A 26,759-nucleotide genomic window follows, 5' to 3' on the forward strand; every position below is an offset into this window, starting at 1 on the left:
ATTGCATTTATCTTATAATGGATGAGTTGAGCAGATTTTCAAATATTTTTGAGCGTTTGATTATCTTTTTTTTGACAATGACATTTTCAAGTTTTTGGCTCATGTTTTTCCCATTTAGGTTCTGTTTATCCTTTTTTATTTGTAAAGTACATTGATTATTTTGATATGTCATTTAATTAATGTATTTTATTGAAAAATATTATATTTTCTTCTACTTTGTGGCTTGCCTTCTCCCAATATTAATGTTGTCCCATAATGAATAAAAGTTCTGCATTTTGATGCAGTCTAAACTATCAAAAAATTTTAAGGTTAGTGCTTTTTATGTCCTAGTTAAGAAATCTTTTTTTAACCCCAGATAATAAAAATATACTTATGTTATTTTGGTAACAATTTTTATTGTGTTCCATGCAACATTTGATCTGTAATTCATTTAGAATTGATTTTTATATACAATTTGAGGTATGACTAAAGTAATCTTTTTTTTTCAATTTGAGTATCTAGTTAACTTATTACTACCTATAGAATTGATCATTCCTTTTCGTTACAATAGTTCTCCCTTATCCTCCAGGATTATGTTCCCAGACTCCCAGTAGATGCTTGAAACTGAGAATAATACTGAATACTATATATACACTGTGGTTTTTTTCCCCTATACTTTACTATAAATATGCCAGAGATTAGGAGAAAATGCTCTCATCACATACATATGACAGATGGATTATATCCTGATTATATAAACTACTCTTGCAACACAGTAATAAAGCAACAAATGATCTAGTTTTTTTAATTATGAAAAGTTTTGTACTGACACCGATATATGAAAGGCCAATAAGCATGTGAAAAACATGCTTACTATCACTGGTCCTCAGAGAAATGCAAGTGAAATGCCACAAGAACCCCACTAGCCTGGATACGTGGAAATGATTGATCTCTTTGTCCCCTTCCTTTTTCTCTTTCCTTCATTGATTCCATTTACACTTATGTTATACCTTCACTGTTTCATATATCTTTTATGCTCTTCCCTATCTTTCACTCCTTTTTCCCCTCCATTTGTGCTTCAATATTTCTTACTGCCATCTCTTCTAGTTCACCAATCCTGAATTTTATTGTTTCCAATCTATTAGTAAATATATTTACTGAATTCTTAATTTCATTTATTTTATTTTTTCACTGTAAAATTTATATTTGATTTAGTTTCATAGATTGAAAATATCTGGTGAAACTTTCCATGTTTTCATTCAGCTTGTCCCAATATTTTATCTTATTTTGTTGAGATTTCAATCCTAGCTGTTCTAGCGTTGTTATCAGAACTCCAGTGTCTTGATTACCTATGATCTGCTGTTATATTCTTGTACTTTACTTTGTCCTATCTCTTTACAAGCTTCATTTGTTTTTTTTTAATTGAATGCCATTTTCTATATTGTAATTGGCTCAAGATTATATTTATTCAGAAATATTTCTTTCTGAAAAAAATTGTCAGGCAGATAAAGTATCATTTTATTGTCTTATTCAATCAGGGGCTGAACAGATGCAAGGCTGGATTAGTAAGGCTCTGTCTCCTATTTGCCCCACTCCTAGGGCGCAGCTCCTCTAAGCTTCCATCTGAGGACTCTGGGCTATTCTCTGGCGCTTAGTGCTTGGATCTGCAGCCTCCTGCTATAAGCCAATGACTTGAAAGAAGAGTGGCTGTAATATGCTATCTGCCCTAATATCCGATGCTTTCAAAAAGGACTTTTAAGAAATTGTATTGACTTTTTTCTTATTTTTCTCCATGGAAGTGATGGTCAGCGGCAAGCAAACCCAGTAAATTCAGACACAGAAATCCGATTCAATATACTTTCAACAGTAACATATTTGTAGCGATATTGACTAAATTTGTATTTGAGTATTTGAATAGCAGTGTTGATAAAGCACAGAAAACTCAAACATCATAAGCAATTAAAATTGAAAATAACTGAGTAGCTTAGGTTTGTTAATTTTTTTCCACCATAAATTTGATGATCTTTAAACTCTTACAGTTAATGGAAGCTTTTGTTACATCTTTATTTTTCAGGAGCAAAAAAGGTAATGCAATACAGTAGGATTTGCTGTCTGATGTATTTACACAGCAAAGGTGCTAACTAGCATAATTTCACAATATAAATGATCAACAGGACAGAAACAATAATTGACAAATAGCTCAATAACGCAAATAATGAAAAATTTAAATTGAGCAAAAAATTCATTGTTCTTTCTGCCTTAATTGGATATGTCTTAATTGTAGGCATTATCACTGAAAATATGCTAATTGATTGTATTTTTCCAGTGATAATTTAGGAACTATTCATAGTTACCAGTTAATATGATATAGCATTATTTGTAACTCAACCATTTTATTTAAGGAACACATCATTTCCAAAAATAAGCTCACAATGATAGTCCCTTGCTGAATAAACTGTAGTGTTGTGTTTTTTTCCTAAAATCACTATATGTCCAAATTTTTTGCCTGACTTTCCCGACCCTGCAGAAGAAAAACCCAAATGCAGAAACAATATGTAAGCTGAGATATTGCATTAATCCATGAGTAATATATTTTTATGAAGTGTTTATTTGTGAAGTAATATTTAGAATATTACCTGACTTGAAAATATTTTATTTTTATGAGTTTGATACTTACAGATATCTTTTCAGTAAGTTGTTCTGTGCTTCAGTTTCATTATATACTGATTAAAGGAAATGTATACACAACCTGGAAATGAACCATTAGAAATGTATACATTTAAGGGATACCACCATTTTCTCATTGAAGTAAAACTATTCCAAAGCCTCTGTGGAAGAAAATTAATCTGATCATGTGTCCCCAAAGAGACTGGTGGTTATATAAATGGATTGGACATCTCTTCAACCATAAATCATTGACTTAAACATAAATTAAATATAAATTATTTTTGCTACTCTTAGTCTCTAGCACATTCAGCTTTGTTTTAGTATCATGTTTTCTTCCCTATATGTGATGACAGAGACCAGATCCCTCTAATGCTTGAATTATGTAATTGATACTCAGTAAGTATCTGATTGAATTAGACAAAATATTAACCTTCATCTATCTATAGTTTCTTCATTCTAATGTATTGAATTCTAGGAGGACTACAAATAGGAAATTGGAAAAAACAACACAGCTGACTCAAACACCACAGTACATTTGACAGCATTTGTTTTTCATTATCACAACCTAGGATTACTTATTATCAGCATTATTACTGAAATTTGGATTCTGTAAATTTTTCTATAGTAAAACTGAGTGCAAAGGAACACTGTCTTTGCTTGTCGCTAAACTTTATTACTAAATTTAAAATAATGCTATCAGAAATTATCTATTTTCATATTTGATTTGCCTGCATTCCAATATTACTTTGTGCCACCTTCCACCTCAAGTAATGTTCAGAATGAAGGTATACTTAATAAAAACATAATTCCATGCTGATCTACTCTGCTATCTAAAAGGTTGAAGTAATGAAATTTCATCAATGCTTGAATTCTTCTCCATTTCACAAACAGAAACATTAGAATCAAGGTCAGCATTAAATGTGTGGCTTAGTTCTTTGGAGTAGTTAGTAGTTTGTGCATCTCTCAATCTATTACTAATATATTATCATCACAATTTTTCAATCATTTATTATCCTAATTTGTACCTTCTTTCAATAGCTGAAACGTCACCCAAATAATCCACAAATTACTGAGGAAACATTTATTCCAAACGAAGATAAAGTAACTTTTTGAAGTTCCGAAAGGTCTTTTCACACATGTTAAATGCCGATCAAATATTAGTGAGTGCCTATGGAACTCTTCGCTAAATGATTTTGAGGTGTTATCCAGCACAGATAGGAAGGACTGTTAGGATTAATGTGTGATAATGGCCATAGATATATGAAGAAATAAGAATGCAGATGTCACAGATTTGCCATGCTGAGCAGTCAACATCATTTTTTTTTCCCCAAAACTTACTTCTGAATGATTGTTTTATTTCTCTTAAGAAAAATATGTAAGTGAAATCATCTCAGGTTTTATCTTAATGTCCCTCAAAATTTGAGAAAGAATACATAGATATATAGGTTGTGGGTTGTACTGTCCTAACTTGTAAATAGGGTTTGCATCTTAAATATTTGATATGGATGTGTTCTTTTTAGATGTTGCCATGCTAAGGAGTTTGTGTCAGCAATACTCTGAGCTAGTTTAAGGTAAGCTTCTGTTAGCAATGAGTTTAAAGCTCCACAGTTTTTATGGGAGGCTGTCTAAGCTTGATGACTGTTGAGTCATATGGCTTTGTCGTTAACTGTCAGTATAGATTAGTTGACTAGTGGTTACTTGTCAGGGATTAAGATTTCAAAGTCGTTGCTCTTCTAGGTCTTTCAGAATCTTAATTCAGAATACCAAATATATGGAGGAGTTCATGTAGGATATGTTTACCGCCTATTCCTTTAGGTCAGTAGTTCTCGTCCTGAGGTGTGAATCAGAATCTTTGGTGTAGCCTAAAAAGGCAGACACCCAAACTCTACCCAGAGGGATTTATTTGGGAACACTGGAGGATATGGCTCAGACATTGTGATTTGATGCTTGCTTTTACCAAGAACCACTGGCCTCAATGCTCTAAAATCATTCCCTAACCTGACAGACCATTTCATATTGCCTCATGCCTCACATATTAGAATCCTCTTTGCTGAATTTCCCTTGGCCTGGTGTTTTAAGCTTATACTGAGCAATGTTTTAAATAAATTGCCTTCCAAAATTGTTCCCTGTTATTTGTAAGGAAATGTTCAAAGACAATGTTCATTACTCCATCCTGTACCCTTTATTTGAGGACCATAGGAATGGTTGTACTTCTTTTACACAGTTTTGTTTTTACAGATACTGTCAATTTTGTTAGTAGGCTATGTTTTCCTCATTATTTTGGGTGTTAGATTGTTTAGTACATATCTCTGACTTGCTTCTTTTAAGTAAATATGTAGATGTTTATTGTACTGTTTGTTCATAACAACTTTGCTTCAGGCTTTGTCTTATCTTCCTAACTTGATTTTATCATTGTTTCTTCGGTCTTTTATTGCAAGATGTGATATGTTAACAGTAAATGTTAACAGCCCCTTTTTCGTTCTCAGACTATTGTACGGTATCAATGAGTGAGCAGCAGCCTCTGACTTATGTGAAGTCCCATTACATAGAGTGTGCAAAGTAACATCACACCTATACAAAAGAACACAGCTAAGAATTGAGGTACAACCAAAGAAAACCAAAAAATAACAAAAATGAAAACAGAGACCATATTACAAAGCACATGTACACCTTTCATAAAAGAGAGTAGCAAAGTAGGAAAAACAAAGTTGTTGCACTAAGCATGCAATGATTCTGAGAAATAGTTATGAATAAAGTAGCAAAACCCCCAAAAAACTAACCCAAAGAAAAAATACATGCCTGTCTGTAGCCATTTAGTGAAAAAAATAATAGTTCTCTCATAATCAGAAGATATTCAGTCCCTAGCAATGAGGTTCAGTTAAGGAAACTGGTAATGATGTTCAAATCAATTTTTTTTTTAAATGCAAAACTCTGTCCCAATTTCTTTTCTAAAAAAAAGCAGCAATGTATGAAGTACATATTTAAAGTAAATGCTTTTAAAAAGCATAATCGTTTAAAGTTATAGCCTTGAAATGATATATTTTCAGTTATACAGAGAAAGCTTTTTAAATCCAAAATGATTTTTCCCCCCTGAGTTTCCAACTGGATGAGTTTTAATTTTGCTATAAGCAAAAATGTTTTTCTGTTAAAAAAAAAAAAAGTGAGGAATTGTACAGTATGTTCAGTAAGGAAAAGTTTTCCAGGTGAGCTAAATTTCAATTAATGCTCTATTTTGTTACCAAAATGAAACAAAGCATATGAGGCTAATGCATTGCTCCATCATCACCCAGGTCAAAAAAGTGGGTTCAGGAGGCTTAATATTGAGAGACAATTTTTAGAGTAGTAGGTTCATAAAATCCTCATTGATTTGTTCCCAACTTGTGGGCCTCCAAATAAAGGTGTCTGGTTCATACATATGCTATTAAGTATGTATTTTTTATGTATTATATTTAAAGATAAAATAGGAAGTAAAGAGGAGAATCAGTAATTAAATGTGTTTAGAAAAAGTGCTTTTTGGGGTGTGTGTGTGTGTGTGTGTGTGTGTGTGTACTGTTTTATGTTGGTCTCAGACTGTCGATAATGATGCTATAAGCTAGAGATTGCTGGGGGACTCATTTGGACCCACACCATAATAATGTACCACGTAAGGATGGTACTGCATATAACATGAGGGTACACCATATAGTCTAGGCATGTAGTAGGCGGTACCATCTAGGTTTGTGTAGTGCACTCTATGTAGTTTGCACAATGCTGAAATTACCTAAGGATGCACTTCTTACACCATATCCCCATATCTCCGTATTCAGCAGCACATGATGATACATGTGGCAAGCCCACCATATATTTCCCTTTTGAACCTAATGTTTTTGGTGGACTGGTCCTTGTGGTTCTTCTTATGATTGCGAAATGTATCTCAGCAATAACTATCAGGGAACTTTGAAAAAAATGAAGTTTATTACCCACAAGTCTTGGAGGGTACATGGCATCTCCAGGACCACACAACCAGGTCTCACATAAAGGGAGAGAGATAGAAAGAGAGAATGAGGGTGGGTCTGGGGTTCTTCCTTTATTGGACTCGAGGGTGGGGTGCCTAGTGTTTTGCTGGTTTGCTCTTTATTGGTCAATTTAAAACATAAGAGGGTAAGGGGGGCGGGGGGTGGGGAGTGGGAGATGAGGGTAAGGGGGATCGAATATATGGTGATGGAAGGAGAACTGACTCTGGGTGATGAACACACAATGGGATTTATAGATGATGTAATACAGAATTGTACACCTGAAATCTATGTAATTTTACTAACAATTGTCACCCCAATAAATTTAATAAAATAAAATAAAAAATAAAAAAATAAAAAAAACAAAAACAAAAAAAAACACACAAAAAAACATAAGAGCGGGGATTAAAGCATGGGAAGGGAACAGCAACCAGACAGATGGTCAGTTACCTAGTTTAACCAGAGTTTTCCAAAAAGGAGAACTTCATGGGTTGGGCAGCTTGGCTCTTTACCTGGTTGTGTAGATGGCAATGTGTTTATTTCAGATGGATGTCTTCGAAATGGTGATCAAAAACTTAATATCAGGCACTTACAGTATAGTTAAAATAGCTAATTGCCAGGCACTTGTACTGCATATACACACATATACATATATGCATACACATGTGCACGTACACACATATGCTGAAATATGTCCTACTTTGATAAACCGTGCAATGCTACTTCCAGCAACCCTATTTATACATCTTCATTTGACCTAATGGAGATTTCAGAGTTATACGTGGCCACATATGTGTGGAAAAATGTATCACAATATATTTTATTTTAAATTACAAGGAATTACGGATATCAATGAAAAATATTACACATGGTATATATTACGTGACTCCCCATTTCAGATTTTTAAAAAGTTTTCCAAAATCACTAGCAAATTACCATTATAGAGTATTAATATTTTTTATTTCCTTCCTCTATTAAGTGTTTTTCAGAATGACAGATCATTTGTAATAATTCAATTAAAAAAGATATTCTGCAATAAGTTTCTATAATATTTTGAGTAGTTCACAAAAAGCATATATGTTTTTATCAGGCAACATCTCTAATTGGCATCCACATGTCAATTAGATTAATCTATTTACCTGACAAATATTTTATTGAGTAAAAGTCAGTTTTCCTGCTTAATTTCATTGGCTAATTAATTGTATTTTATATTGCTATTTGATAATGTTTTACTATCATTGATGATTTTCAAAGGATCATAAGAAAACCATTTAGTTTAATATAAGGAGAATAATATAAATATATAAAACCTAAATTCCATTGTTATCATTGGGGCTACTATCATATATAAATCTGTGGGTGTAAACAACAATAAGCCAGTTGCTTTTTCATCAAACAATTTCTTAAAATAAGAAAAAAAAATCAATAAAATTGACAACATTTGTTTAAGTTAATGAGTAGGTGACAACAATCAATATAATCACTGCTTGGAAATAGCTTCCGATATGTCCCCAGTGGATGGAAGACTACAGATTTGCTTGTCCTGTTTGTTCTTTCTTATTGCCAATCTAAGCACAGTGACAGTTTATCAGGTGGAAGACAGTGTGCTCAGGAGACAGCAATATGAGGAACCGCTGCTCTGTGTTTAGGATGCTGTGAGTCCAGGGAATAAGAAATATTCTGAAAACCAACTGTGCGGAGGAGGGTTTTATGGCAGATATAGAATAGTGACACTTCTTCTTTCCAGTTGCATGAACTGGGGAAAGTATTATGAAAGAGGTGATAATTGAACCCGGGCATCTGTGCCTGGATTGGATTTAGACACACACCATAGAGAAGGTACCATCCAGACCAGGCTAATGTAATGTGGGGGCAAATTCTGGAAGCTGAAACAGTAAAGGACAATGGGGGAAAGACAGCTTATATGGAAGAAGGTGTTATTAATGAAAGAGGGGAAAAAATCCCATACATTCCCTAAAGTGAAGATATGAGAAGTTTCGATTGAGATACAGAGGCTCTGAAGTGCTCCATCACATAGAAATCGCAGGTAGTTGGAAATTAGTAACTGTAACTCAGATGTGGGGCCGGCGTGTTTTACTAAGGTTGCATCTGACCTGAGACAGAAACTATGGATGTAAAAGCAAGTTGTAAAAGTGATAGTGGAAACAGAGTAGATAAAACAGGAACCTGGATTCAGGACAAAGGAAGTATACAGTCGGTCTGGAAACTAGACACGAAAGGTCAGTACAAGTGACATGAAGCCAATGCAGCAGGGAGGGTGGGCTGAATTGCGACTCCTTGGAACATGTCCTCACCAGCAATTGTTAAAAGTTCTGTTACCGGTGGGAATCAAAACAAATTTGGAAGAAGTCAAAGATGAATGGCTTATATATCAATGTTTCAACAGTGAGAAAGCAACAGAGAGTAAAAAAGAAACAGCTCCAGGTGATAAAGAAATTGAAGGGAAGCTTCGTTTAGTTAATGTTTCTTTATTTTGTTTCAATTTATAAGGAGATTCCTGTCATGTTTATAGAATACATGGCAAAGACCTCACTGTGAAGGAGAATTTAAGAGAAGAAGACAGGTGGACATTGATAGTGTGTGATAAGCCATACAGAGCTAGAGCTGGGATCAGAAGCACACTTGATGTGGTTAGCCCTGAAAGGAGCACAGAACTTGCATTCTCAGAGACAGGAGGGGAATGGAAAGGAATGGTTGAAATCACAGAGAAATATATGTTGTGGAATCATGAGGGGATTTGTGAGAGTTAGTGAAAACTGAACTAGAACCAATTGTTGTTGGTACAGTAAAAATCTCTGTCCCCCATCCCATGATGTTACCACCCTCTGGAATGTCCTTTCAGCACCCTCAACCCTCTTCTTCCCTTTTTCCCCCTAATTCTCAGACTTTCTCCGTGGTAGCTAGTTTTTTTGTTGTTGTTATTGTTTGTTTTAAAGTATTCTCTTTCATAATACCTAGTACTTTCAGTTCTCATCTTTATTAGACTGTAAATAAAATGCTTTATTTCTATATTTTTCTCCACCACTAGACTTCATATTGGTACATTTAGCAACAAAGCGTAGTGGTACATTCGTTGTCAGTGCCCAGGGAAACACTAAATAGAAAACAGCTGACATCTACTGTCTGCTTAGTCTGTGTTGCCATCAGTATACTTGGAGCTTCATGGATCAATTTTATCTTCTTCATTTTACAGATTTGGGAGACTGAGTAAATTGCAGAAAGTGACAGAGTGATACAATCATATTAAAACCCAGACAATCTGACCCCAGAAGACTTACTTGTCACTGTTATTTATGTTGTTTCTCCAAGAAGTCATTGGCACTCAGAAGAAAGTTGATGGGTTATGAATCTTTTCATCCCAAATAATGAACATATTCATTTTTTTTTTTAATTTCCCAAAATAAGGGTTGGTTATATTCTTAATACATTGAGAGTTAGAATTTCTTAGGTAAAGAAGGGTTTCCTTAAGCTACTTAATATTGACTATTCTTAACGTTTTTATCATTTTGTGAAAATATCTACAAATAGCAAGTGTTTTTGTGGATCCTTCCCCAGGCTTTGGCTATGTTGAAAGGAAGTAGTTGCACATTAAAATATGTGAAAGTCAATTTAGACCATTTTCTTATTGATAGTTATAAAAGCTGTTTATTAATAATTTTTCAAGTGCTATAATCAGGATAAACAGTCTCTTGAGGGCCTTGTAAAGTAAAAAGATAGGCTGTGGCTACTTTTTAGTATGTTCTTTAATAACTTATTAATCTTACTGGATGAGGTAATGGTTTGCATTGTTCTCTTTCAGCTCTTCATTGCTGGAGGATGGGTGGATAACTGTTTTCTAAGACAAGGGTTCTCAAACTTGAGAGTACATCAGAGTCACCCAATGGGTTTGTTAAGATGCAGGTGGCTGGGTCCTACTCCAACAGTTGTAAATTTCGTGTGAGGTGACACCCAAGAACTTGCGATTTTTATGGCTTCCCAGGTTACATTTTTGTTGGTCCAGGGTCCACACTTGGAAAACTACTGCTCTGAGCTATAAATGTCATAGGTTTAATTTCAATTAGTACCAATAACTTTAATGGATTACTGACATTGTCATCCATTCATTTCCTTTAAGAAATAGTTCAGGTCAACTCCTCCAAAACAAAGTCATTGTTTGCAGGAAATGTGTCCTCACACTGAACTGCCTTATATCCAATGACTCTATGAGCACTGTGAACAGTTGATTTAACATGTGCTATATTGTGAAACGATTTTTTTTTCTTCAAGTAGTCAACATTTCGTAAAGTTGTATTTTCACTGGTTATTACTAATGTAGACTTCCCTGTCTTGTCTCTGTCCACAAGATTCCTCTCTCCACCTCTTTATAGACCCCGGAACTTCCTTTGGCTTTTCTCCTTTCAAAGGGTATGTGATTCTTATTTCTGTGTGAGCTAACACTTGAAGTATAGATTTCCGGATAACCCAGAACATATAACACACCTCACCACCTCCAGGACCACCACCAACAACCTCCCTGGGTCATTCTCATAGAATATAAACTTGTGTTCACTCCAGCTTAATACTTACTAAGATACTATCTTTGGATTTATCTTTGAATTAAACCTGAACACTTGTGCACTATTTTGGTCCCTAGATAAAGTTGCTATAATCAACTCACTTTGAGGGATAGACCAACAACTACATTACATTGTTATGACCACCAGAGGATGTGGATAAAAATGCTGCTCATTTATGCAAGTTCAGAAGATAAATTCCACTCAGATATCCAAACCAAGAGTAGTTATTTTGTTTTTTGTGTGAGGAGTTGGAGTATTTTTAGCTCACAGATACTGTGAAATATGAAATTAGTTTCCCTTTGTCTTTGTTCCTGTAAAAATCAGAGTCAATTTATGACCCAACTACCAATTGCATAGGATGTAAAAACATTTCTATACCTTGTTTGCTTATTAGTCACAATTTTCTCATTAAAAAGAGTGAAAAAAAAGCAAAAGTGTAATATGTATTTCTAAAATCTGCAAGGTAGCTTTACAGACTCCTAGAGCAAGGTAGGATGTACTTTTTTAAAAAAAGAAGTATTACGCCTCTCTTTATAACGTACATTTTATTTAGTTTTAGAGTCAGTCTTTTCACACCTCATGTCAGTAGTCCTGTCATCTGTTGGTTAACCCACAAATCTGGATCCTTGTCCGGTGGTCAATTATAAGAAACTCTAGGCTTACAGAGCATTAAAAATTAGATAGGGCTTACCACTTTAGAGGAAGCCTAGCTTTACAAAGGGACTAAATTGACCTCTTTAACTCCCAAATACACTTGCACTCATGTGACATTTCATCTTTGAGCAACATACTAGTGTGTGTGTGTGTGTGTGTGTGTGTGTGTGTGTTGTGTGTTCTAATCATAAGTATTATTTTATCTGGTGTTTGCAACTTCCCAGCAATGAATTTCCTAGATAGATCCTACTTTCACCTATTTCAATAATGCATAAGACTAAATTTAATGGTGTGAAAGAAGAATTGCACCAGACATGTTACAAAACAGCAAACTAGACTATATTCAAGACTTGCAATAGGGGTCAAGAATATTGAAATAGGAGAGAGAGATTAAATGCAACTCCACTGAAATAAAAGGCAGGAGGATTTTAAAATGCTGGGTGAGCTAATGGAAAAGTAATGGAAAATATTGGGGAGGGGTTTAATGTAATTAAGCCATCTGTGCTTGTTAAGAGATCTTTTCCTTTTTCAAAGTTAGGCTCCTACCCTCCCATAGAGACTGGGAGATAGATGCACAATCTCCTTCAATGACTACTTTCTCCCAGGTCCTTGAGAAAGACATTTCTCAAGATACTCTGGCTTGTAGATTTACATTTCAAAGGGGGCAGAGAAAGACTTTACAATTGCAAGTTTTCTTTCTTTTTATTTTTTTAAATTTATTGGGGTGACAATTGTTAGTAAAATTACATAGATTTCAGGTGTACAATTCTGTATTACATCATCTGTAAATCTCATTGTGTGTTCACCACCCAGAGTCAGTTCTCCTTCCAGCAAGTTTTCTGTACATAAATGCTACAAGAAAAGAGAGGTCAGGGGCCTAGAATTAGGAAAAAAATCCTGTCTAACATTTACGCATGCTGAGGGGAATGTTTAGTTGGTCTTGTAGTGGTATGGACTCTTCAACTTCTTACAAGGTAGGATAAGATAGTTAAGAAAATTTGTATAAATTCCTATGACTTCAGATATTTTTCATATGGTCATTCAATATACAATAGGTTATTTTCTTTGCTCCTTAATTTTAAAATGAAAGATTATGTTTAAATGACTTAACCATTATTTTATTTTAAATTGAAAGGTGCATGGATCTAGTCATAATGTTTTGTATTTCAAGAAAGAAAACAAACAAGGATCTCATGTCCCCAAACATGGGAAGCAAAACAGAAGGTAGAAGATTAAGAGAAATCTCCATGGTCTGCAATTATGGCAAAATGATTTATAAAAATCCTTTTCTCAACAAATACTGACTTTACAACTACTGTTTGAGTGATAGAATCCAAATGAACTAGGGAAAATATAACAATTGAGATGCAAATAACCTAAGTCAACAGGTTTATTTATTTTTTTAAAATATTATCTCATGATTTGCCAGTCATAGAAACCAATAGAAAAGAGATTTTTAAGAAGAAAGAATCTCTTATGTAAAGTGATGTGAAGTGCCAAACGTAAGTGATTTAAAAATGGAGGAGAATTGGAAAATATTGTGCCAATTGGTAAAAAAGAAAAATTGTCTCAATTGCTAATTGAAACTTCAAAGTCAAAATAGTACCAGCAAAAACCAGTATGTGAAACAGCATGTGAATGAGTATATGATGCAGCAGGAGAGGTAACTGGTGTTTCTTTTTTTTTTTTTTTTTTTTTTTTTTTAAATATGCTATTTATAGTTTGAAGGATTACTAGGGTTAAGAAAAGTGTTCTAAGTTTAAATGTTATCTAAACAATTTTCTACTCTGAGAGTAAATAGTGTATGGAAGAGAAAATATTAGAATTTCAAAAGACATTGGGATAACCAAAATAATGCAGAGTATCAGGGTAAAATGAGAGAGGTTGGCAGATGGGCAGAATCATTTTGGGAAGGAAAAAGGAAGTCCACAGCTTTTGAGACAGAAAGTAAGGAAAGCAAGAAAAGTAAAGAAAGATTTTTAGTTGTTTTTTTTTTTTTTTGAAAGATTTTTAGTTTCACTCTCATTATTTTTATCTAGTTTTCACTGCTACATGATCAATTCCATAAATATTAAGGAGTTGTTTTTTTTCTTTATTTAATAATTTTATTAAATGTTTTATCAATTACAGTTAACATACAATATTATATTAGTTTCAGGTGTACAACATAGTGATTACACATTTATATAACATATGAAGTGATCACACCAATAAATCTAGTACCCATCTCACATCATAGTTATTAAAATATCTTTGACTATATTCCTTATGCTATACTTTACATCCCCATGATTATTTTATAATTGTCAATCTGTACATCTTAATCTCTTTCCTTTTTGCATCTTCCCTCCACCCCTCCTCCCATTTGGAAACCAACAAAAATGTTCTCTGTATTTATGAGTGTGTTTCTGTTCTGTTTGTTCATTTATTTTGTCCTTTAGATTCCACACACAAGTCATATCATATGGCATTTATCATTCTCTACCTGACTTACTCCACTCAGCACAATACCCTCTAGGTCTATCCGTTTTGTTGCAGATGGCAAGATTTCATTCTTTTTTATGCTGAATAATATTCCATTACATATATGTACCACCTCTTCTTTATTCATTCATCCATTCTAATACACCCAGATTGACACATGTTGGCTATTGTAAATAATGCTGCATTGGACATATGGATACACATTTCCTTTCCTAGTAATGTTTTGGGTTTCTGTGGATAAATACCCAGAAGTAGGGTTACTGGGTCCTTCATTGTCTCTTGTTATAGACTTTGTTTTAAAGTTTGTTTTGTCTGGCATATGTATTTCTAACCCAGCTTTTGATTTTTTTCCCATTTTCATGAAATACCTTTTTCCCATCTCTACTTTCAGTTTGTGTTTGTCTTTCAGTCTGAAGTGAGTCTATAATAGACATCGTATGTAAGGGTTTATTATTATTATTATTATCCATTCAGCCCCCCTTCATCTTTTGATTGGAGCATTTAATCCATTCACATTAAAAGTAATTGTTGATAGATATGTAGCTATTGCCATTTTATTAATATTTTTTATTGTTTTTCTTCTTCTTAAAGAAGTCTCTTCAACATCTCTTGTAATAATGATTTGGTAGTGAACTCCTTTACATTTTTTTTTTTTTTTCTTATCTGGGAAGCTCTTTATCTCTCCTTCAATTTTAACTGATAATTTTGCTGGGTAAAGTAATCTTGGTTGAAGGTTCTGACTTTTCATCACTTTGAATATTTCATGCCAAACCCTTCTGGCCAGCAAAGTTTCTGTAGAGAAATCAGCTGACAGTCTTATGGGAGTTCCCTTGTAGGTAACTGCTTTTCTCTTGCTGCTGTTAGGATTCTCTCTTTGTCTTTAGCCTTTGGCATTTTAATGATGATGTATCTTGGTGTGGACTTGTCTGGGTTCATTTTGTTTGGGAACGCTCTGTGCTTCCTGGCTTGTATATCTATTTCCTTCACCAGATTAGGGAAGTTTTTTGTCATTATTTCTTCAAATAAGTCTTCAATTCCATTCTCTCTCTCTCTCTCTCTCTCTCTCTCTCTCTCTCTCTCTCTCTCTCTCCTTCTTCTAGTACCCCTATGATGAGAATGTTGGTTCACTTGATGTTGTTCAGAGGCTCCTTAAACTATCCTCATATTTTTGGATTATTATTATTTATTTTCTCATTGTATTATTATTATTTGCTATTCTGATTGGGTGTTTCCTACCACATTATCTTCTGAATCACTGATTTGAACCTCTGCTTCATCTAACCTCCTGTTGATTCCCTCTAATGTAGTCTTCATTTCAGTTATTGCATTCTTCATTTCTGATTCATTCTTTATGTTTTCTATCTCCATTTTTTAATGTTTCTTATCTTTTTGTTGAAGATCTCGCTGAAATCATTGAGCATCCTTATAAACAGTGTTTTGAGTTCTGTATCAGATGGATTGCATGTTTCCATTATATTCAGTTTTTTTTGTTTTTGTTTTTTTTTGTTTTTTTGACCTTTGTTCTGTTCTTTCATGTGGTACATGTTTCTTTGTCTCCCCATTTTCGCTGCCTCCCTGTTTTTGTTTCTATATATTAGTTAAAGCTGCCATATCTCCCAGTCTTAATGGAGTGGGCTTATGGAGTAGGTGTCCTGTGGCATCCAGTGGTGCAGTCTCCCTGGTCCCTTGAGCCAGGTCTGTCCCTTGTGCAGGCTGTGTGTACCTTCCTGTTGTACTTGAGCCTTGGTTGCTGTTTGTATATTAGTAGGAGGATTTGACCCTCCGGCTAATTATTTTTGAGGACTGGCTGTATGTACAGTGGAGGAGCTGTGGTACAGGGGCTGACCCTACAAAGCAGGATTGGCTTAGCAGGGCACTGATGCCTGCCCAGTTTTCCCTTTGCATGTGTCATCTGTTGAGGTGGCCTGGTGGTTCTCCAATGTGGTCTGAAGTTGGCCACCAAGAGGCCTCCTAGAAGCGCCCGCTGCAGACCATATTCAGCCTCAGCCTGTGCCTTGCCTGGAGCCACTTGGTATGAGCTACAAAGTGATCTGTAGGCAATTGACACTTGTGCTGGGCTTGGAGGTGCCTGGGAGAGCCCAAGCTGTGAACCAAAACCAGTTGCCCCCAAGCCTGGCTTGTGGCTGTTCAATAAGAGGTACAGGACTCTCCAAGGCCAGATGCTGCTTGTTTGGGGTTTGTGAGCAGCATGAGCCAAGAAAGGCCATTTGTATGGAAAAGCCACTGGAAGTGTCTTCGATGGCCCTGTCTGTTCGGTGGGGCCAGGTCTCAGGAAACCATCTGGGAGGGTGAGAGGTGTGAATCAAGTTGATGGAGACTCAGATATGGTGTCAACCTGCATCTGTATGCTGGGGGAGGAAGGATTCAACAAAGAGAAAACACCTTCTGCAAGCACTTCTGTCTGGGAAACAGCTGCCCCTTCAACCCTCACCCAAAAGCCAGAAAACTCAATGTTCCCTGTGTGTACATGGAAACTTTTGAGCTGCTGCCCCAGTGCTGGAGCTCAGAATGAGTGAGCCATCAGTAAGTCTGTGTGCAGGCCCTGTAAGAGGAGAAACTGCAACTGCAGCTTTCCTCCATCTCACTCAGCCACCATCTCCACTGGTTTTATAGCCAGAACTTATGGGGATCTTCTTCCTGACACTGGAACCCTGGGCTGGGGAGACTGGTGTGGGGATGGGACCCCTCACTCCTCGGGGGGAACCTCTGTAGCTGAGATACCCCTGTTGATTTTTAACTGCCACATGTGGGTATGGGGATCAGCCCATTTCTCATCTCTTTTATCCCACCAGTCTCGAGGTGGCTTTTTCTGTATGTCTTTAGTGATAGGACTTCTGTTTAACCAGACTTCAGAAGATTCTCAATGGTGGTTGATCTGTAGTTTAGCTGTAATTTTGATATAGTCATGAGAGGAAGCAAGTACAGCTTTTTCCTAATCCACCATCTTGACCAGAAATCTCAAAGATGTACTATTTTTAAAAGGACTTCAAAAAACTAAAATTAGCATAGACCTTTCTAAGCTGCAGTTCATGTTATAGCTATTTCTAGTCTTGTCTTTAAAAACTAATAAAAAAATATAATTTACCCTAGACACATTCTCATTTCTCATAGTGAATGATATTGTTATATTTGATAGAAAACATGAGCTTAAAATACCTACTAATTTTTAACATCATAAAGCCAGTAAGTTGTACTGATTAATATTCTCCTTTTTAAATAACTGGGGCCAAGACATTATGCTATGTCAAATACCATTTGTGTAGTAGCCACATTATGAAAATGCTTGTTTTTATTCATGAGTTATATAGAGTCTAATAATGTATGGGCAATATATATTTTCTCTTTGCTTAAGAAAAGGCTGAAATGATAAGAATAGACAAATAATAATGATGATAATAATATTATTATTTTAGTCCACTTCTTTTCCCTCTTCTCAAGGAAAAGCTTACATAAAAAGCATAATTTGTGCCTATCTAAAAGATACTTTCTTACTTTAATTCCTATCCAAAATACTTATCTGTGGTTATTCGATTGAGCAAGGACATTTAAAAGACAATTAAAATTCAACCATACTTTGCTTAAACAATTTGAATGATTAATTGTAGTAATTAGCATTGAGTAAATTCACAAAATAAATAGAGCCTCAATACTTCATAATTAAATAGAACCCAACTTTATTTCATCATTTAATTCTGCATTCAAATTATCAGGGGTGCTATTTTAAACCACTTTTAGGAAATAGGTATAATGATTTTTTGTTGTTGTTCTTAAATTATTAACAAGCTTTAATTCAGACTGTAGATTAGCAGTTGGAATTGTTAGATAAAGAGAAGTTAGTACAATAATACCAAATAGTATATAAGAAAAAAAGACCTTCCTTATTATCCATCATCTAGAAGCTTTAATACTCATTATAATAACACTTTAAATGTTTTTATATAACAACAGAAGATATAAATAAATATATGTCCTCAAACAACTGAGCTAGATGGCCTTACTAGTTTATATCAATAATTGCAAATACAATTCATTCCTTTTTGATGCTATTTGCATATTTCAAAATGTAAATTTCCAAGATAATAACAAACCAATAAATTAAATTTTTAAAAATGCTGGTTAGTTGGGAAAGGAAGAAGACATGCTACCGCTAGTGCAGATAGGTTTATTAGATAGCTCTGAAATGTGTTTTATAACTTCAATGTATTATTATATGCATTTAACTTAAAAATGAAAATCTTTCCCCTGCTCATTTGTTTTTGAATCTTAATTTTATTTTCACTAAAGAGTTCTATTCTGTTGATTATTTTGTGATGCTTAAATCACAAAATGATGGATGGAACTGCCTAAAACATCAATAATAGAATCAAACTTTAGAGGCTTTTCAATTATTCTAATCAGTTGATAGATTCTTTTAATGTATTCTGTGGGCTATTAGTTCTGAAATTTGTCCCACAAATAAAGGTTTCTTGTTAAATACTATCACCTCATCCAGGAATATTGCAGGATGCATGTTAGCATGTTGAAAGCTCTGAAAAGTTCTGCAGAAAAGCAAATGTTCACGCATAAAGTCAGTTCCCAAACTTTCTTTGTGCTATTTTCTTTTAACATGATCCATATTAACCATTTTTTGTTGTTGTTGTTTTTTTTAAAAAAAACAGGTTATGGCAAATACTATTTCAGGTGAAATAACTGTGCTTAGATATCAGTTTTCTTCCTTCTTCCATCTTTCCTTAGAAATGATTATCAGTTGAGCTGTAAAGCATGTACACAAGCCTTTCTGCATGAAACTCAGTCTCCTTTACAAAGCAGAGTTTAGTAATAATTATCACATTTGATAGCTGATGTCCCTGACACATTGTATGACTGGGACACATAACTAGCTAGTCAGTGACTGTGATGGAATGAAGCCTCCTTAGTTGTCCTGTACAGAATCCACTTCCTCACATGCTCGTATATCCTTATATTGATACTGTTTGTTCATCAAGTATTATTCTGCTACTACAACAAAACCGCTGAATCCTAGAGGACATCAAATCTCTTTTTCCCCCCTCTATCCTATTTGCCCCCATGGACCTCAGAACATAAGACTACTGAACAAAAACAGAGTTGACATGGGTATACCAGACTCAGTGGGATCAACTGGAATCTACAAAGATAATGCTTTGAAATGTCATATGTAATTAAATTTGATCAAAACTATTGAATACCAACTATAATAAAGAATGGGTTTGCAGATTTGGGAACTATAAGGAAGAGTTAGGCATGGCCCCACTCCCCGAGTGTTCACAGTCCTTTTGAGGAGAAAGACAGGCATCTAATTATAATAAGGCAGATGATAATAATGTTCTTTGCTACCTCTTAAATTGGTTTGCTGATGTAATGTATTTCCACCTGCTTATTCAATTGGGATCCAGTTGGACTGGCCAGTGCTTCTTCTTTCACTCAAATATTTTTAGTGTCTTTAACAGAGAACAAATGAATAGAAAAACATTTTTTTATTTATCTAATTGCACTATTAATGATTTCTGGATCTACTCCTCTCAGCAACAGTTTTTTTTTTTTGCCAGTATTTCATGTTGACCAGAATCTTATTGAGATTATAAGAAGTGGCATATTTGGAGATTTTTAACTAACTTATCTACTGGGAATGGAAGTCAGTGGTTACACTGTGTCTCATCTTTTTTCTGAAATGGATTCTTAACAGAGGTTCAAAAGTTGATACCTGTTATACCTTAGCCCCAAAGAGATACTCTCTCATTAAACTTTAAAACATTTGTTAATGTCATTGAATTTAATGTAATTTTTTTGTTCCACCTACAAATTTTATTTTATTATGGAACCACTGTGTGTTGCATCTGTTTGGAACATTTCACACACAATCACTGCATTTTATAATTTTAAGTCAATAGCTGCAGGCAAGATACAATCTCACAGCCTCCTCCTTGTTTTTATCAGCATCAAGCGTGTATTCGTAAGCCTAAATTTCTCCAATGCGGGTGGTCCCTGATGGGGGTAAACAGAAGAAACAATCCAATTATAAATAATGGCAGTTTTCTTCAGAACTGTAGAGTTTCACAGGCAAAATTCAACTTTTATCTCTAGGGTAAAGTCAGCAGTATGCCCTACCCAGATCTTTGCAGTGGTCTTGCTTTTATGCACAGCTTTCATTCTATTCACAGAGCACCTCTGTAAATCTCAACGGAGAAGGACTTCAGTGACTGCAGTTTAGAATTCCCTTAAGGGTAACCAGTCTGACGTGAATGTGGGCCGAGTTTGCATTCAATCTCACAATATGAAAAAATGGGGCTATGAGTTATATCGCAAGGCTTTCTAAACTGATTATCCAGAACAGAGACGCAGTGTGATGCTAATTCTTTACATATATTGCCAGACTAAACAAGTACCTTCTGAGATTCATCCATCACAATTTATGATACATTACGTTAAATCTAATGTTATCCCAGGCTGGCGTTAAGGGACTTTCAATATTCTGACTAAGAAATTGCATCTGGGGAAAGGGACTTCTCTTGTCTTTTTCTGTAGAATTTCTTTAGTTCTACAGAGTCTTGTTATGTACTATTGGACCCCTGTTATACTCTGGTACTAATCGCAGATTGATTTTAAGCATTTGAAATCTTAACTGGTAGCAGGAAATGTCTTTAAATTAACATTGCATGAACTACTATAAATTGTTCACTGAAAAAGAGAGTGTTTAATTATAAATGAAGGAACCTGCTTCCCAGTTGATTAGCTATATTAAACACTTTATATTTTCAAAGCTCAACACTACTGCTAATAAGCTATTTCTTACAGTGGGTCTCAGAGGGAGCCTAATACTATCACCTCCTAGTTTTATAATTGATGCACTATACCCATAAAAATTAGATGGCCTGTATTGGACTACATAGAAATGAAAGACTAGAATTATGTCTCAAGTTCTTAATGTAACTGTGCCTAGTTTAGAGCTCTCTGCTCTTAGATTTCTGAGCAGCCAAAGTAAGTTAGAAAATTAAATAAATTACTATAGATGACTACACACACACACACAGACACACACACTTTTTTTTTTTTTTTTTTACTTAGAAAATTTGTTCTATATGCAAAACCAGATGTTTTATTATGGGGTAACATAAAACAAAGTGAAAGAGATGGCTTTTCATGCAAATGATCCACGCCACTTATTCAGAGATTCCCTAACTTTAGCTCACTTATAGGACTCACTTGTCCTTTTAAGGATCTGTCATTCAGAAGACTAATACGATTGACTGTGGCCAAATTGTGAAATTGTCAGATACTGAGATCAGCAAGTATTTGTGGCAACGAGTTCATTCTTAGACACTCATTTGATTATTGCTTTCTATCAAAAAATATAATTATATATCATACTTAATCTTATTTACTGATTGATAATGAAATTTGTACTCTTTCATATCTTTTTTTTACTTTCGATTTTAAGTTATTTTCCATAAATAAAGCAGTCCCTAACAAATAACGTAGATATTAATTTCATGTTTTTTATCAGAGGCTTTTGAATTGTTTAATAATTTAAATCTAATTTGTCTGATGAATTTGCTGTTCTCTGAATGTCAGTATTACTTTAATATGTCACTATGTGAAAAACAACTAGAAAACAAAAACTGCCTAGTAAATCAATGTTAATCACAGACTGAAACATCAGCATTTTTATTGTTTGTCTGTGGCAACCAATACATAAATTTGGAATTAAATTTATTCTGAATATGCCTCCATATGAAGCTATTGATAAATTAATATACATATTTTTAAGTTTTCAAAATTGTGAATTGTTTGTTTAAATTTTTCATTTAGGTTTATCATTTCTCTGTAGAAACAGGATAAGGAAAATTCTTACCAAATGAAAGAAAACTCTCATTTAAACATCATAGTGGTAACAAAAATAAATGCTCCTTGACATGCTATTTTTTAGATCTATTAAAAAAAAATAAAAGTATATTCTATGATCTTACGATTTTGTTTGTGCTATAGAACTTCAATTACATTTGAATCATATATTTACAATATTATATACCAAATATTGTGACCAGATATGGATATTTTCAGCACATTCCATTTCTAGATATAATATAAAGTCATATTTTAGTACCGTCAGTAAAAGAATGCTATAATTTCTCCTAATTTTATCCTACAGTCATGTAGTGATAAAGATATGGCTAGGAATAACTAAGGTTCATAAATTGCATTTTATTGTGGAAAAGTGTAACACAAAAAAAAAATCTCAGAGTGTGATTTAAATATTTGTCTTTTGGTGTTTTCCTTAAGATTGAAGCTTTGTGCGTCCTCTACACAACAAGTTGGAGGGCTTTCCTCTAAGATTCAGACTTCCTCAAATTTATAAAACATTTTACATATATTCAGTATGTGATTTTTCTAGACATAAATGTCATAAGTGTTCAGTTGATAGATTGGATCATAATCTATGAGTACACAATTTGCAATACATGAAGGTCAGGGTTCCATCTATTTTCTTCATCTCCTGTAATAAGGGCCTTACCTAGAGTTCAGTCCTGAACAGGAGCTCTATAAGTATTTCTGGAATAAAAAGAAAGATAGAAATGTTGTTTCGATGTTTGTTTATTTCTCTTCACTGAGATGCAAACAAGAAAGCAGATAAAATATTTGGGGCTCTAGAGTAAAGAATATTAAAACCAAAATTTTTTAACTTTAAATATGTATTGATCTCGAGTACATTCTTACATAGTTCTGCAGATTCCCATAGTATTTCCCGGCCTTTACAGGACCAGCTGAGGAAAATCAGGTTAACTTCAGGAAAAGTTAGACCCAAAATACAATTAGAAGGCCTCCAGTATCTGCAGGTTTGCTAAATTCACATCCTTTTGCCAGTGTTATACATTTAGGTTTAATGGTGAAAGTTAATAAACAGTTTTCTTTCTGATAATTATATTTCACTGCACATGCTACATATCATCAGATAGGGATGTTGATAAGAGAGAGGGAAATGGGTAGGATGTTGGAAAAGAAAAGTGTGTGCATAAGAGTGTGTGCATAATTCCATATTGAGTCACATGATACCATTCAAAGTTCAGAACTGATACCTTTAGGGAGCCAATAGCTGCTCGTCCAGCTGCCTCAACACTACCCACCCAGGTGGTGAGAACAGCACTGACCTTAGCCCCAGAAAGCACAGGATTTCTGACAAACACAGTGTGTTTTCCAAGCCATCTGCCTAAAGATTCTTTTGGTCACATGCGTGAGAGAGCCCAGCAAACAGTTTCAACTAGAGACATCTTGGTATGGCAGAGTAGAGCAGTTGTGACAAATAATTATATATAATATATATTATAATTATTATATATATATATATATATATATATATATATATATATATATATATATATCTCAATTCAGGTTATTTGAATATTTGGAAATGTTTCATGATATGAACTGACTCAATTCTTACCAAACTAGTTTGGGTCAGTATGTAGATGCAACCTTACAAGAATTTTCTTTAATATGACATTCATGCAATATTTGAATTGTTTGGGAAGTTGTGTCATAATTAAAGGATGATATAAGTAAGAAAGGAATTGAGCTTAATGATATATATTATCATTTTTAACTCTAATAACTAATGACTTTATATAAATAGTTTATATCATTTGTTCAAAATGCAATAGCAACAATGTTTAAGTATCCTAGACTTAGAGCAGTGTTTTTTTATATCACCGGAAAATATTATCCTACTGATGGAAATCAGTGTTTAGAATCTCTAAGTGACTTAGGTCTTTATATTATTTCTAGATCACCTAAATGAGGTTTATTGATATGCACACCACTTGGAAATAACCAAGAAACATATATACGTTTTATTTTGTTTTACTTATTTCAGCCCAGAGATGATTACCTAGAGTGAATGAATCCCTAACGTTATGAAAGTAACACTAACTACTTATGGAATTTTTATGTTTTAGCATTAAAAAAAGGACGATTTTGGATCACACCAGATCCTTATCACAAAGATGACAACATCCAGATTGGGCGTGAGGTGAAAATATCTTGCCAAGTAGAAGCTGTTCCTTCCGAGGAGTTAACATTTAGTTGGTTTAAAAATGGTCGTCCGTTAAGAAGTTCCGAGCGGATGGTTATTACACAGACCGATGCGGATGTCTCCCCAGGAACAACAAACTTGGACATCATTGATTTAAAATTCACGGATTTTGGGACATACACATGTGTAGCATCTCTGAAGGGAGGAGGAATATCTGATATCAGTATTGATGTTAATATATCCAGCAGCACAGGTAAGCAGCATATTTATGATGCAAAAGGTGTTCACATTGAGAATAATTTCCTTAACATTGAGTAGACAAAATAGTCTTTAGTCAACCCAAGAACACTGGTTTTAAAAAAGTTTCCTAAAACCAAATGCTAACCGCTTAAATGCCCAATAAATATCACCTTAAGAGACGGTGCTACTTCTGTTCGATTTAGATTTACATGAAGTTTTACAGAAATAGTGCAAATAAAATTAATAGCATTGGCTCTGGTAGACGTTGGTTTCCAAGTTAAATAGTACGAGTTTGAGTGTTTTTTAATTAACTAGGAACCTTTGCAGCCTAAAATTATATCGATTAATAAAGTTGAACAGCAAATGTCTAAAGAGTTAAGACAATTTTCGTAAATTTTAAACAATAGAAACTTAGACCTTAGATGAAAATATTGACATATAATATAAGTATTGAAGTATACGATATTTTATATTTTGTTTCCCACCAACAAAAACCAATGATAAAGATGTTAAAGTTGTAAACAGATGTGATTTTTTGAAGGTACTTATGATAGAATCTCTCCACAATGAAAATGGTTAAATATAAAAATATACTACGGTGAAATTCCTTTTGTGGAGTTAAAATGAAAATTTGTTATCAATTTTCTCTCAATTAAGTGTACCTCTACAAATGAGGAAAATTATAGGGTTTATGTATGAGAAGACACATTAGCTTAACTCTTAGGATGTTTTAAAGCTTTGTGATTCTATGAACTGTAATCAATATGCATCTGGAGAACTCCAAAGTAGCTTTATTTGCCAGCTTGTTACTAGGTTGAATTGTATGATTTTCATATAGTCCTAGGGTGAATTATATGTGTTGGAAAAAACAGAACAGAAATGTAGTTAGCAGACGTACGCTGTTTTGAGGAAATTTAAATACTCCACTTTTCCTTTTCAGTCAGTCAGCATTTTGACTCTTGTATGTTAACAGATTGACCTATGAGTTTGTCTTCTCAGGATTCCAAACTGCAGTGCACACTAGATTGATTTTACTCCTTATGGAATATAGGTCCATACTTCAGGCTGACCAATCATGCTTACTTTTCAGCATTCTTCATTATTCCTAAGGGAGATTCAATTTTTATCAGCAACAATTAATGTAAAAGTTAGGGTGATGAAAACTATTTTTTGACAGATATCCTTTTCTAGATAAACAGCTATTTTTTATCTAACCTATGTTTCAAAATTGGTCCTAGTGCTAGGAGATGGACTCATTTTAGGATATCTAATGGAAAGCTATCGATATGCTCAGTCAGTCATTTATTTGTGTATTTATTTAGTCAACAAATATCAATTGCCTACAACAGTGTGATGGGTAACATCCCACATATGATATTTCCCATAACAGTAAGAACTATTTTGTAAGATCCAGGATCATTTGCCCTTATTTATGAGGGACGCTTTTCCAGAATTGATCTACACTTAATTGTAGCATTGCTTTGTTTGGTTGTGTGCCTGGTTTTATTAGCTTGTTTCTTTTTCAGAACCAATGACACAAACCCAGGTCCAAAGAATTCATGCTCCTATCTAAGCAGGCTTGTCTGATGGGAGCACAGTTAATATACAGTTAAACTTAGACATAAGAAGGAATACAGAGTGGAGAGTGAAAGGAGCATTATGTAATTAATCATGAAATAAGCCCTAACATTCATGTCTAAATACACTAGTGATATTGTCTATTTGAAACTCTATGTTGTAAGTGACAAAATTGAGAAGATAACCAACATTGATTCATTAAATTTCCAAATATCTTAAAAGTTAAATGCCAAAAGATAATCAGAAAAGCAAAAAAATACTCACGGAATGCCTCTCAGTAATAGAAGTTTACTTATAGCAATTAACGTTTCTTAAGTTATCATTTTGTCTGCTTACCAAAGGTAATGATACTGGAGATAAAGTAGATATGTTAAGTCCTCCTTTAAACACCCTTTGCTACACACCCCATCCCCCCACCTCATCCCACCCTCTCCCCAGCCCTACCACAGGCAGACTTGATTGTTGTCTGTCTCCCTCTTAGAGTGAAAGCTCCATGTAGTCTGGGACTTTATGGTTCATTGT

General features: G+C 34.2%; 1 protein-coding gene across 4 annotated transcripts in view; it reads left to right on the top strand.

The window, feature by feature from the left end:
- MDGA2 (MAM domain containing glycosylphosphatidylinositol anchor 2) overlaps positions 1–26,759 on the top strand; it is a 797,923-nt gene that overhangs the window by 572,795 nt on the left and 198,369 nt on the right. For 3 of the 4 annotated variants that reach the window (XM_074328195.2, XM_088796863.1, XM_019736030.3), the window contains exon 7: positions 24,343–24,672. The exons of the other annotated variant lie outside the window; for it this stretch is intronic. In XM_074328195.2, the coding sequence (XP_074184296.2) occupies positions 24,343–24,672 (330 nt within the window). The remainder of the gene's footprint in view (positions 1–24,342; positions 24,673–26,759) is intronic. 4 annotated transcript variants of the gene reach the window in all.

This window comes from Rhinolophus sinicus, chromosome 3, assembly GCF_057876585.1.
Source record: "Rhinolophus sinicus isolate RSI-liver-muscle chromosome 3, RSI-T2T, whole genome shotgun sequence".
In the NCBI taxonomy this organism is placed as follows: domain Eukaryota; kingdom Metazoa; phylum Chordata; class Mammalia; order Chiroptera; family Rhinolophidae; genus Rhinolophus; species Rhinolophus sinicus.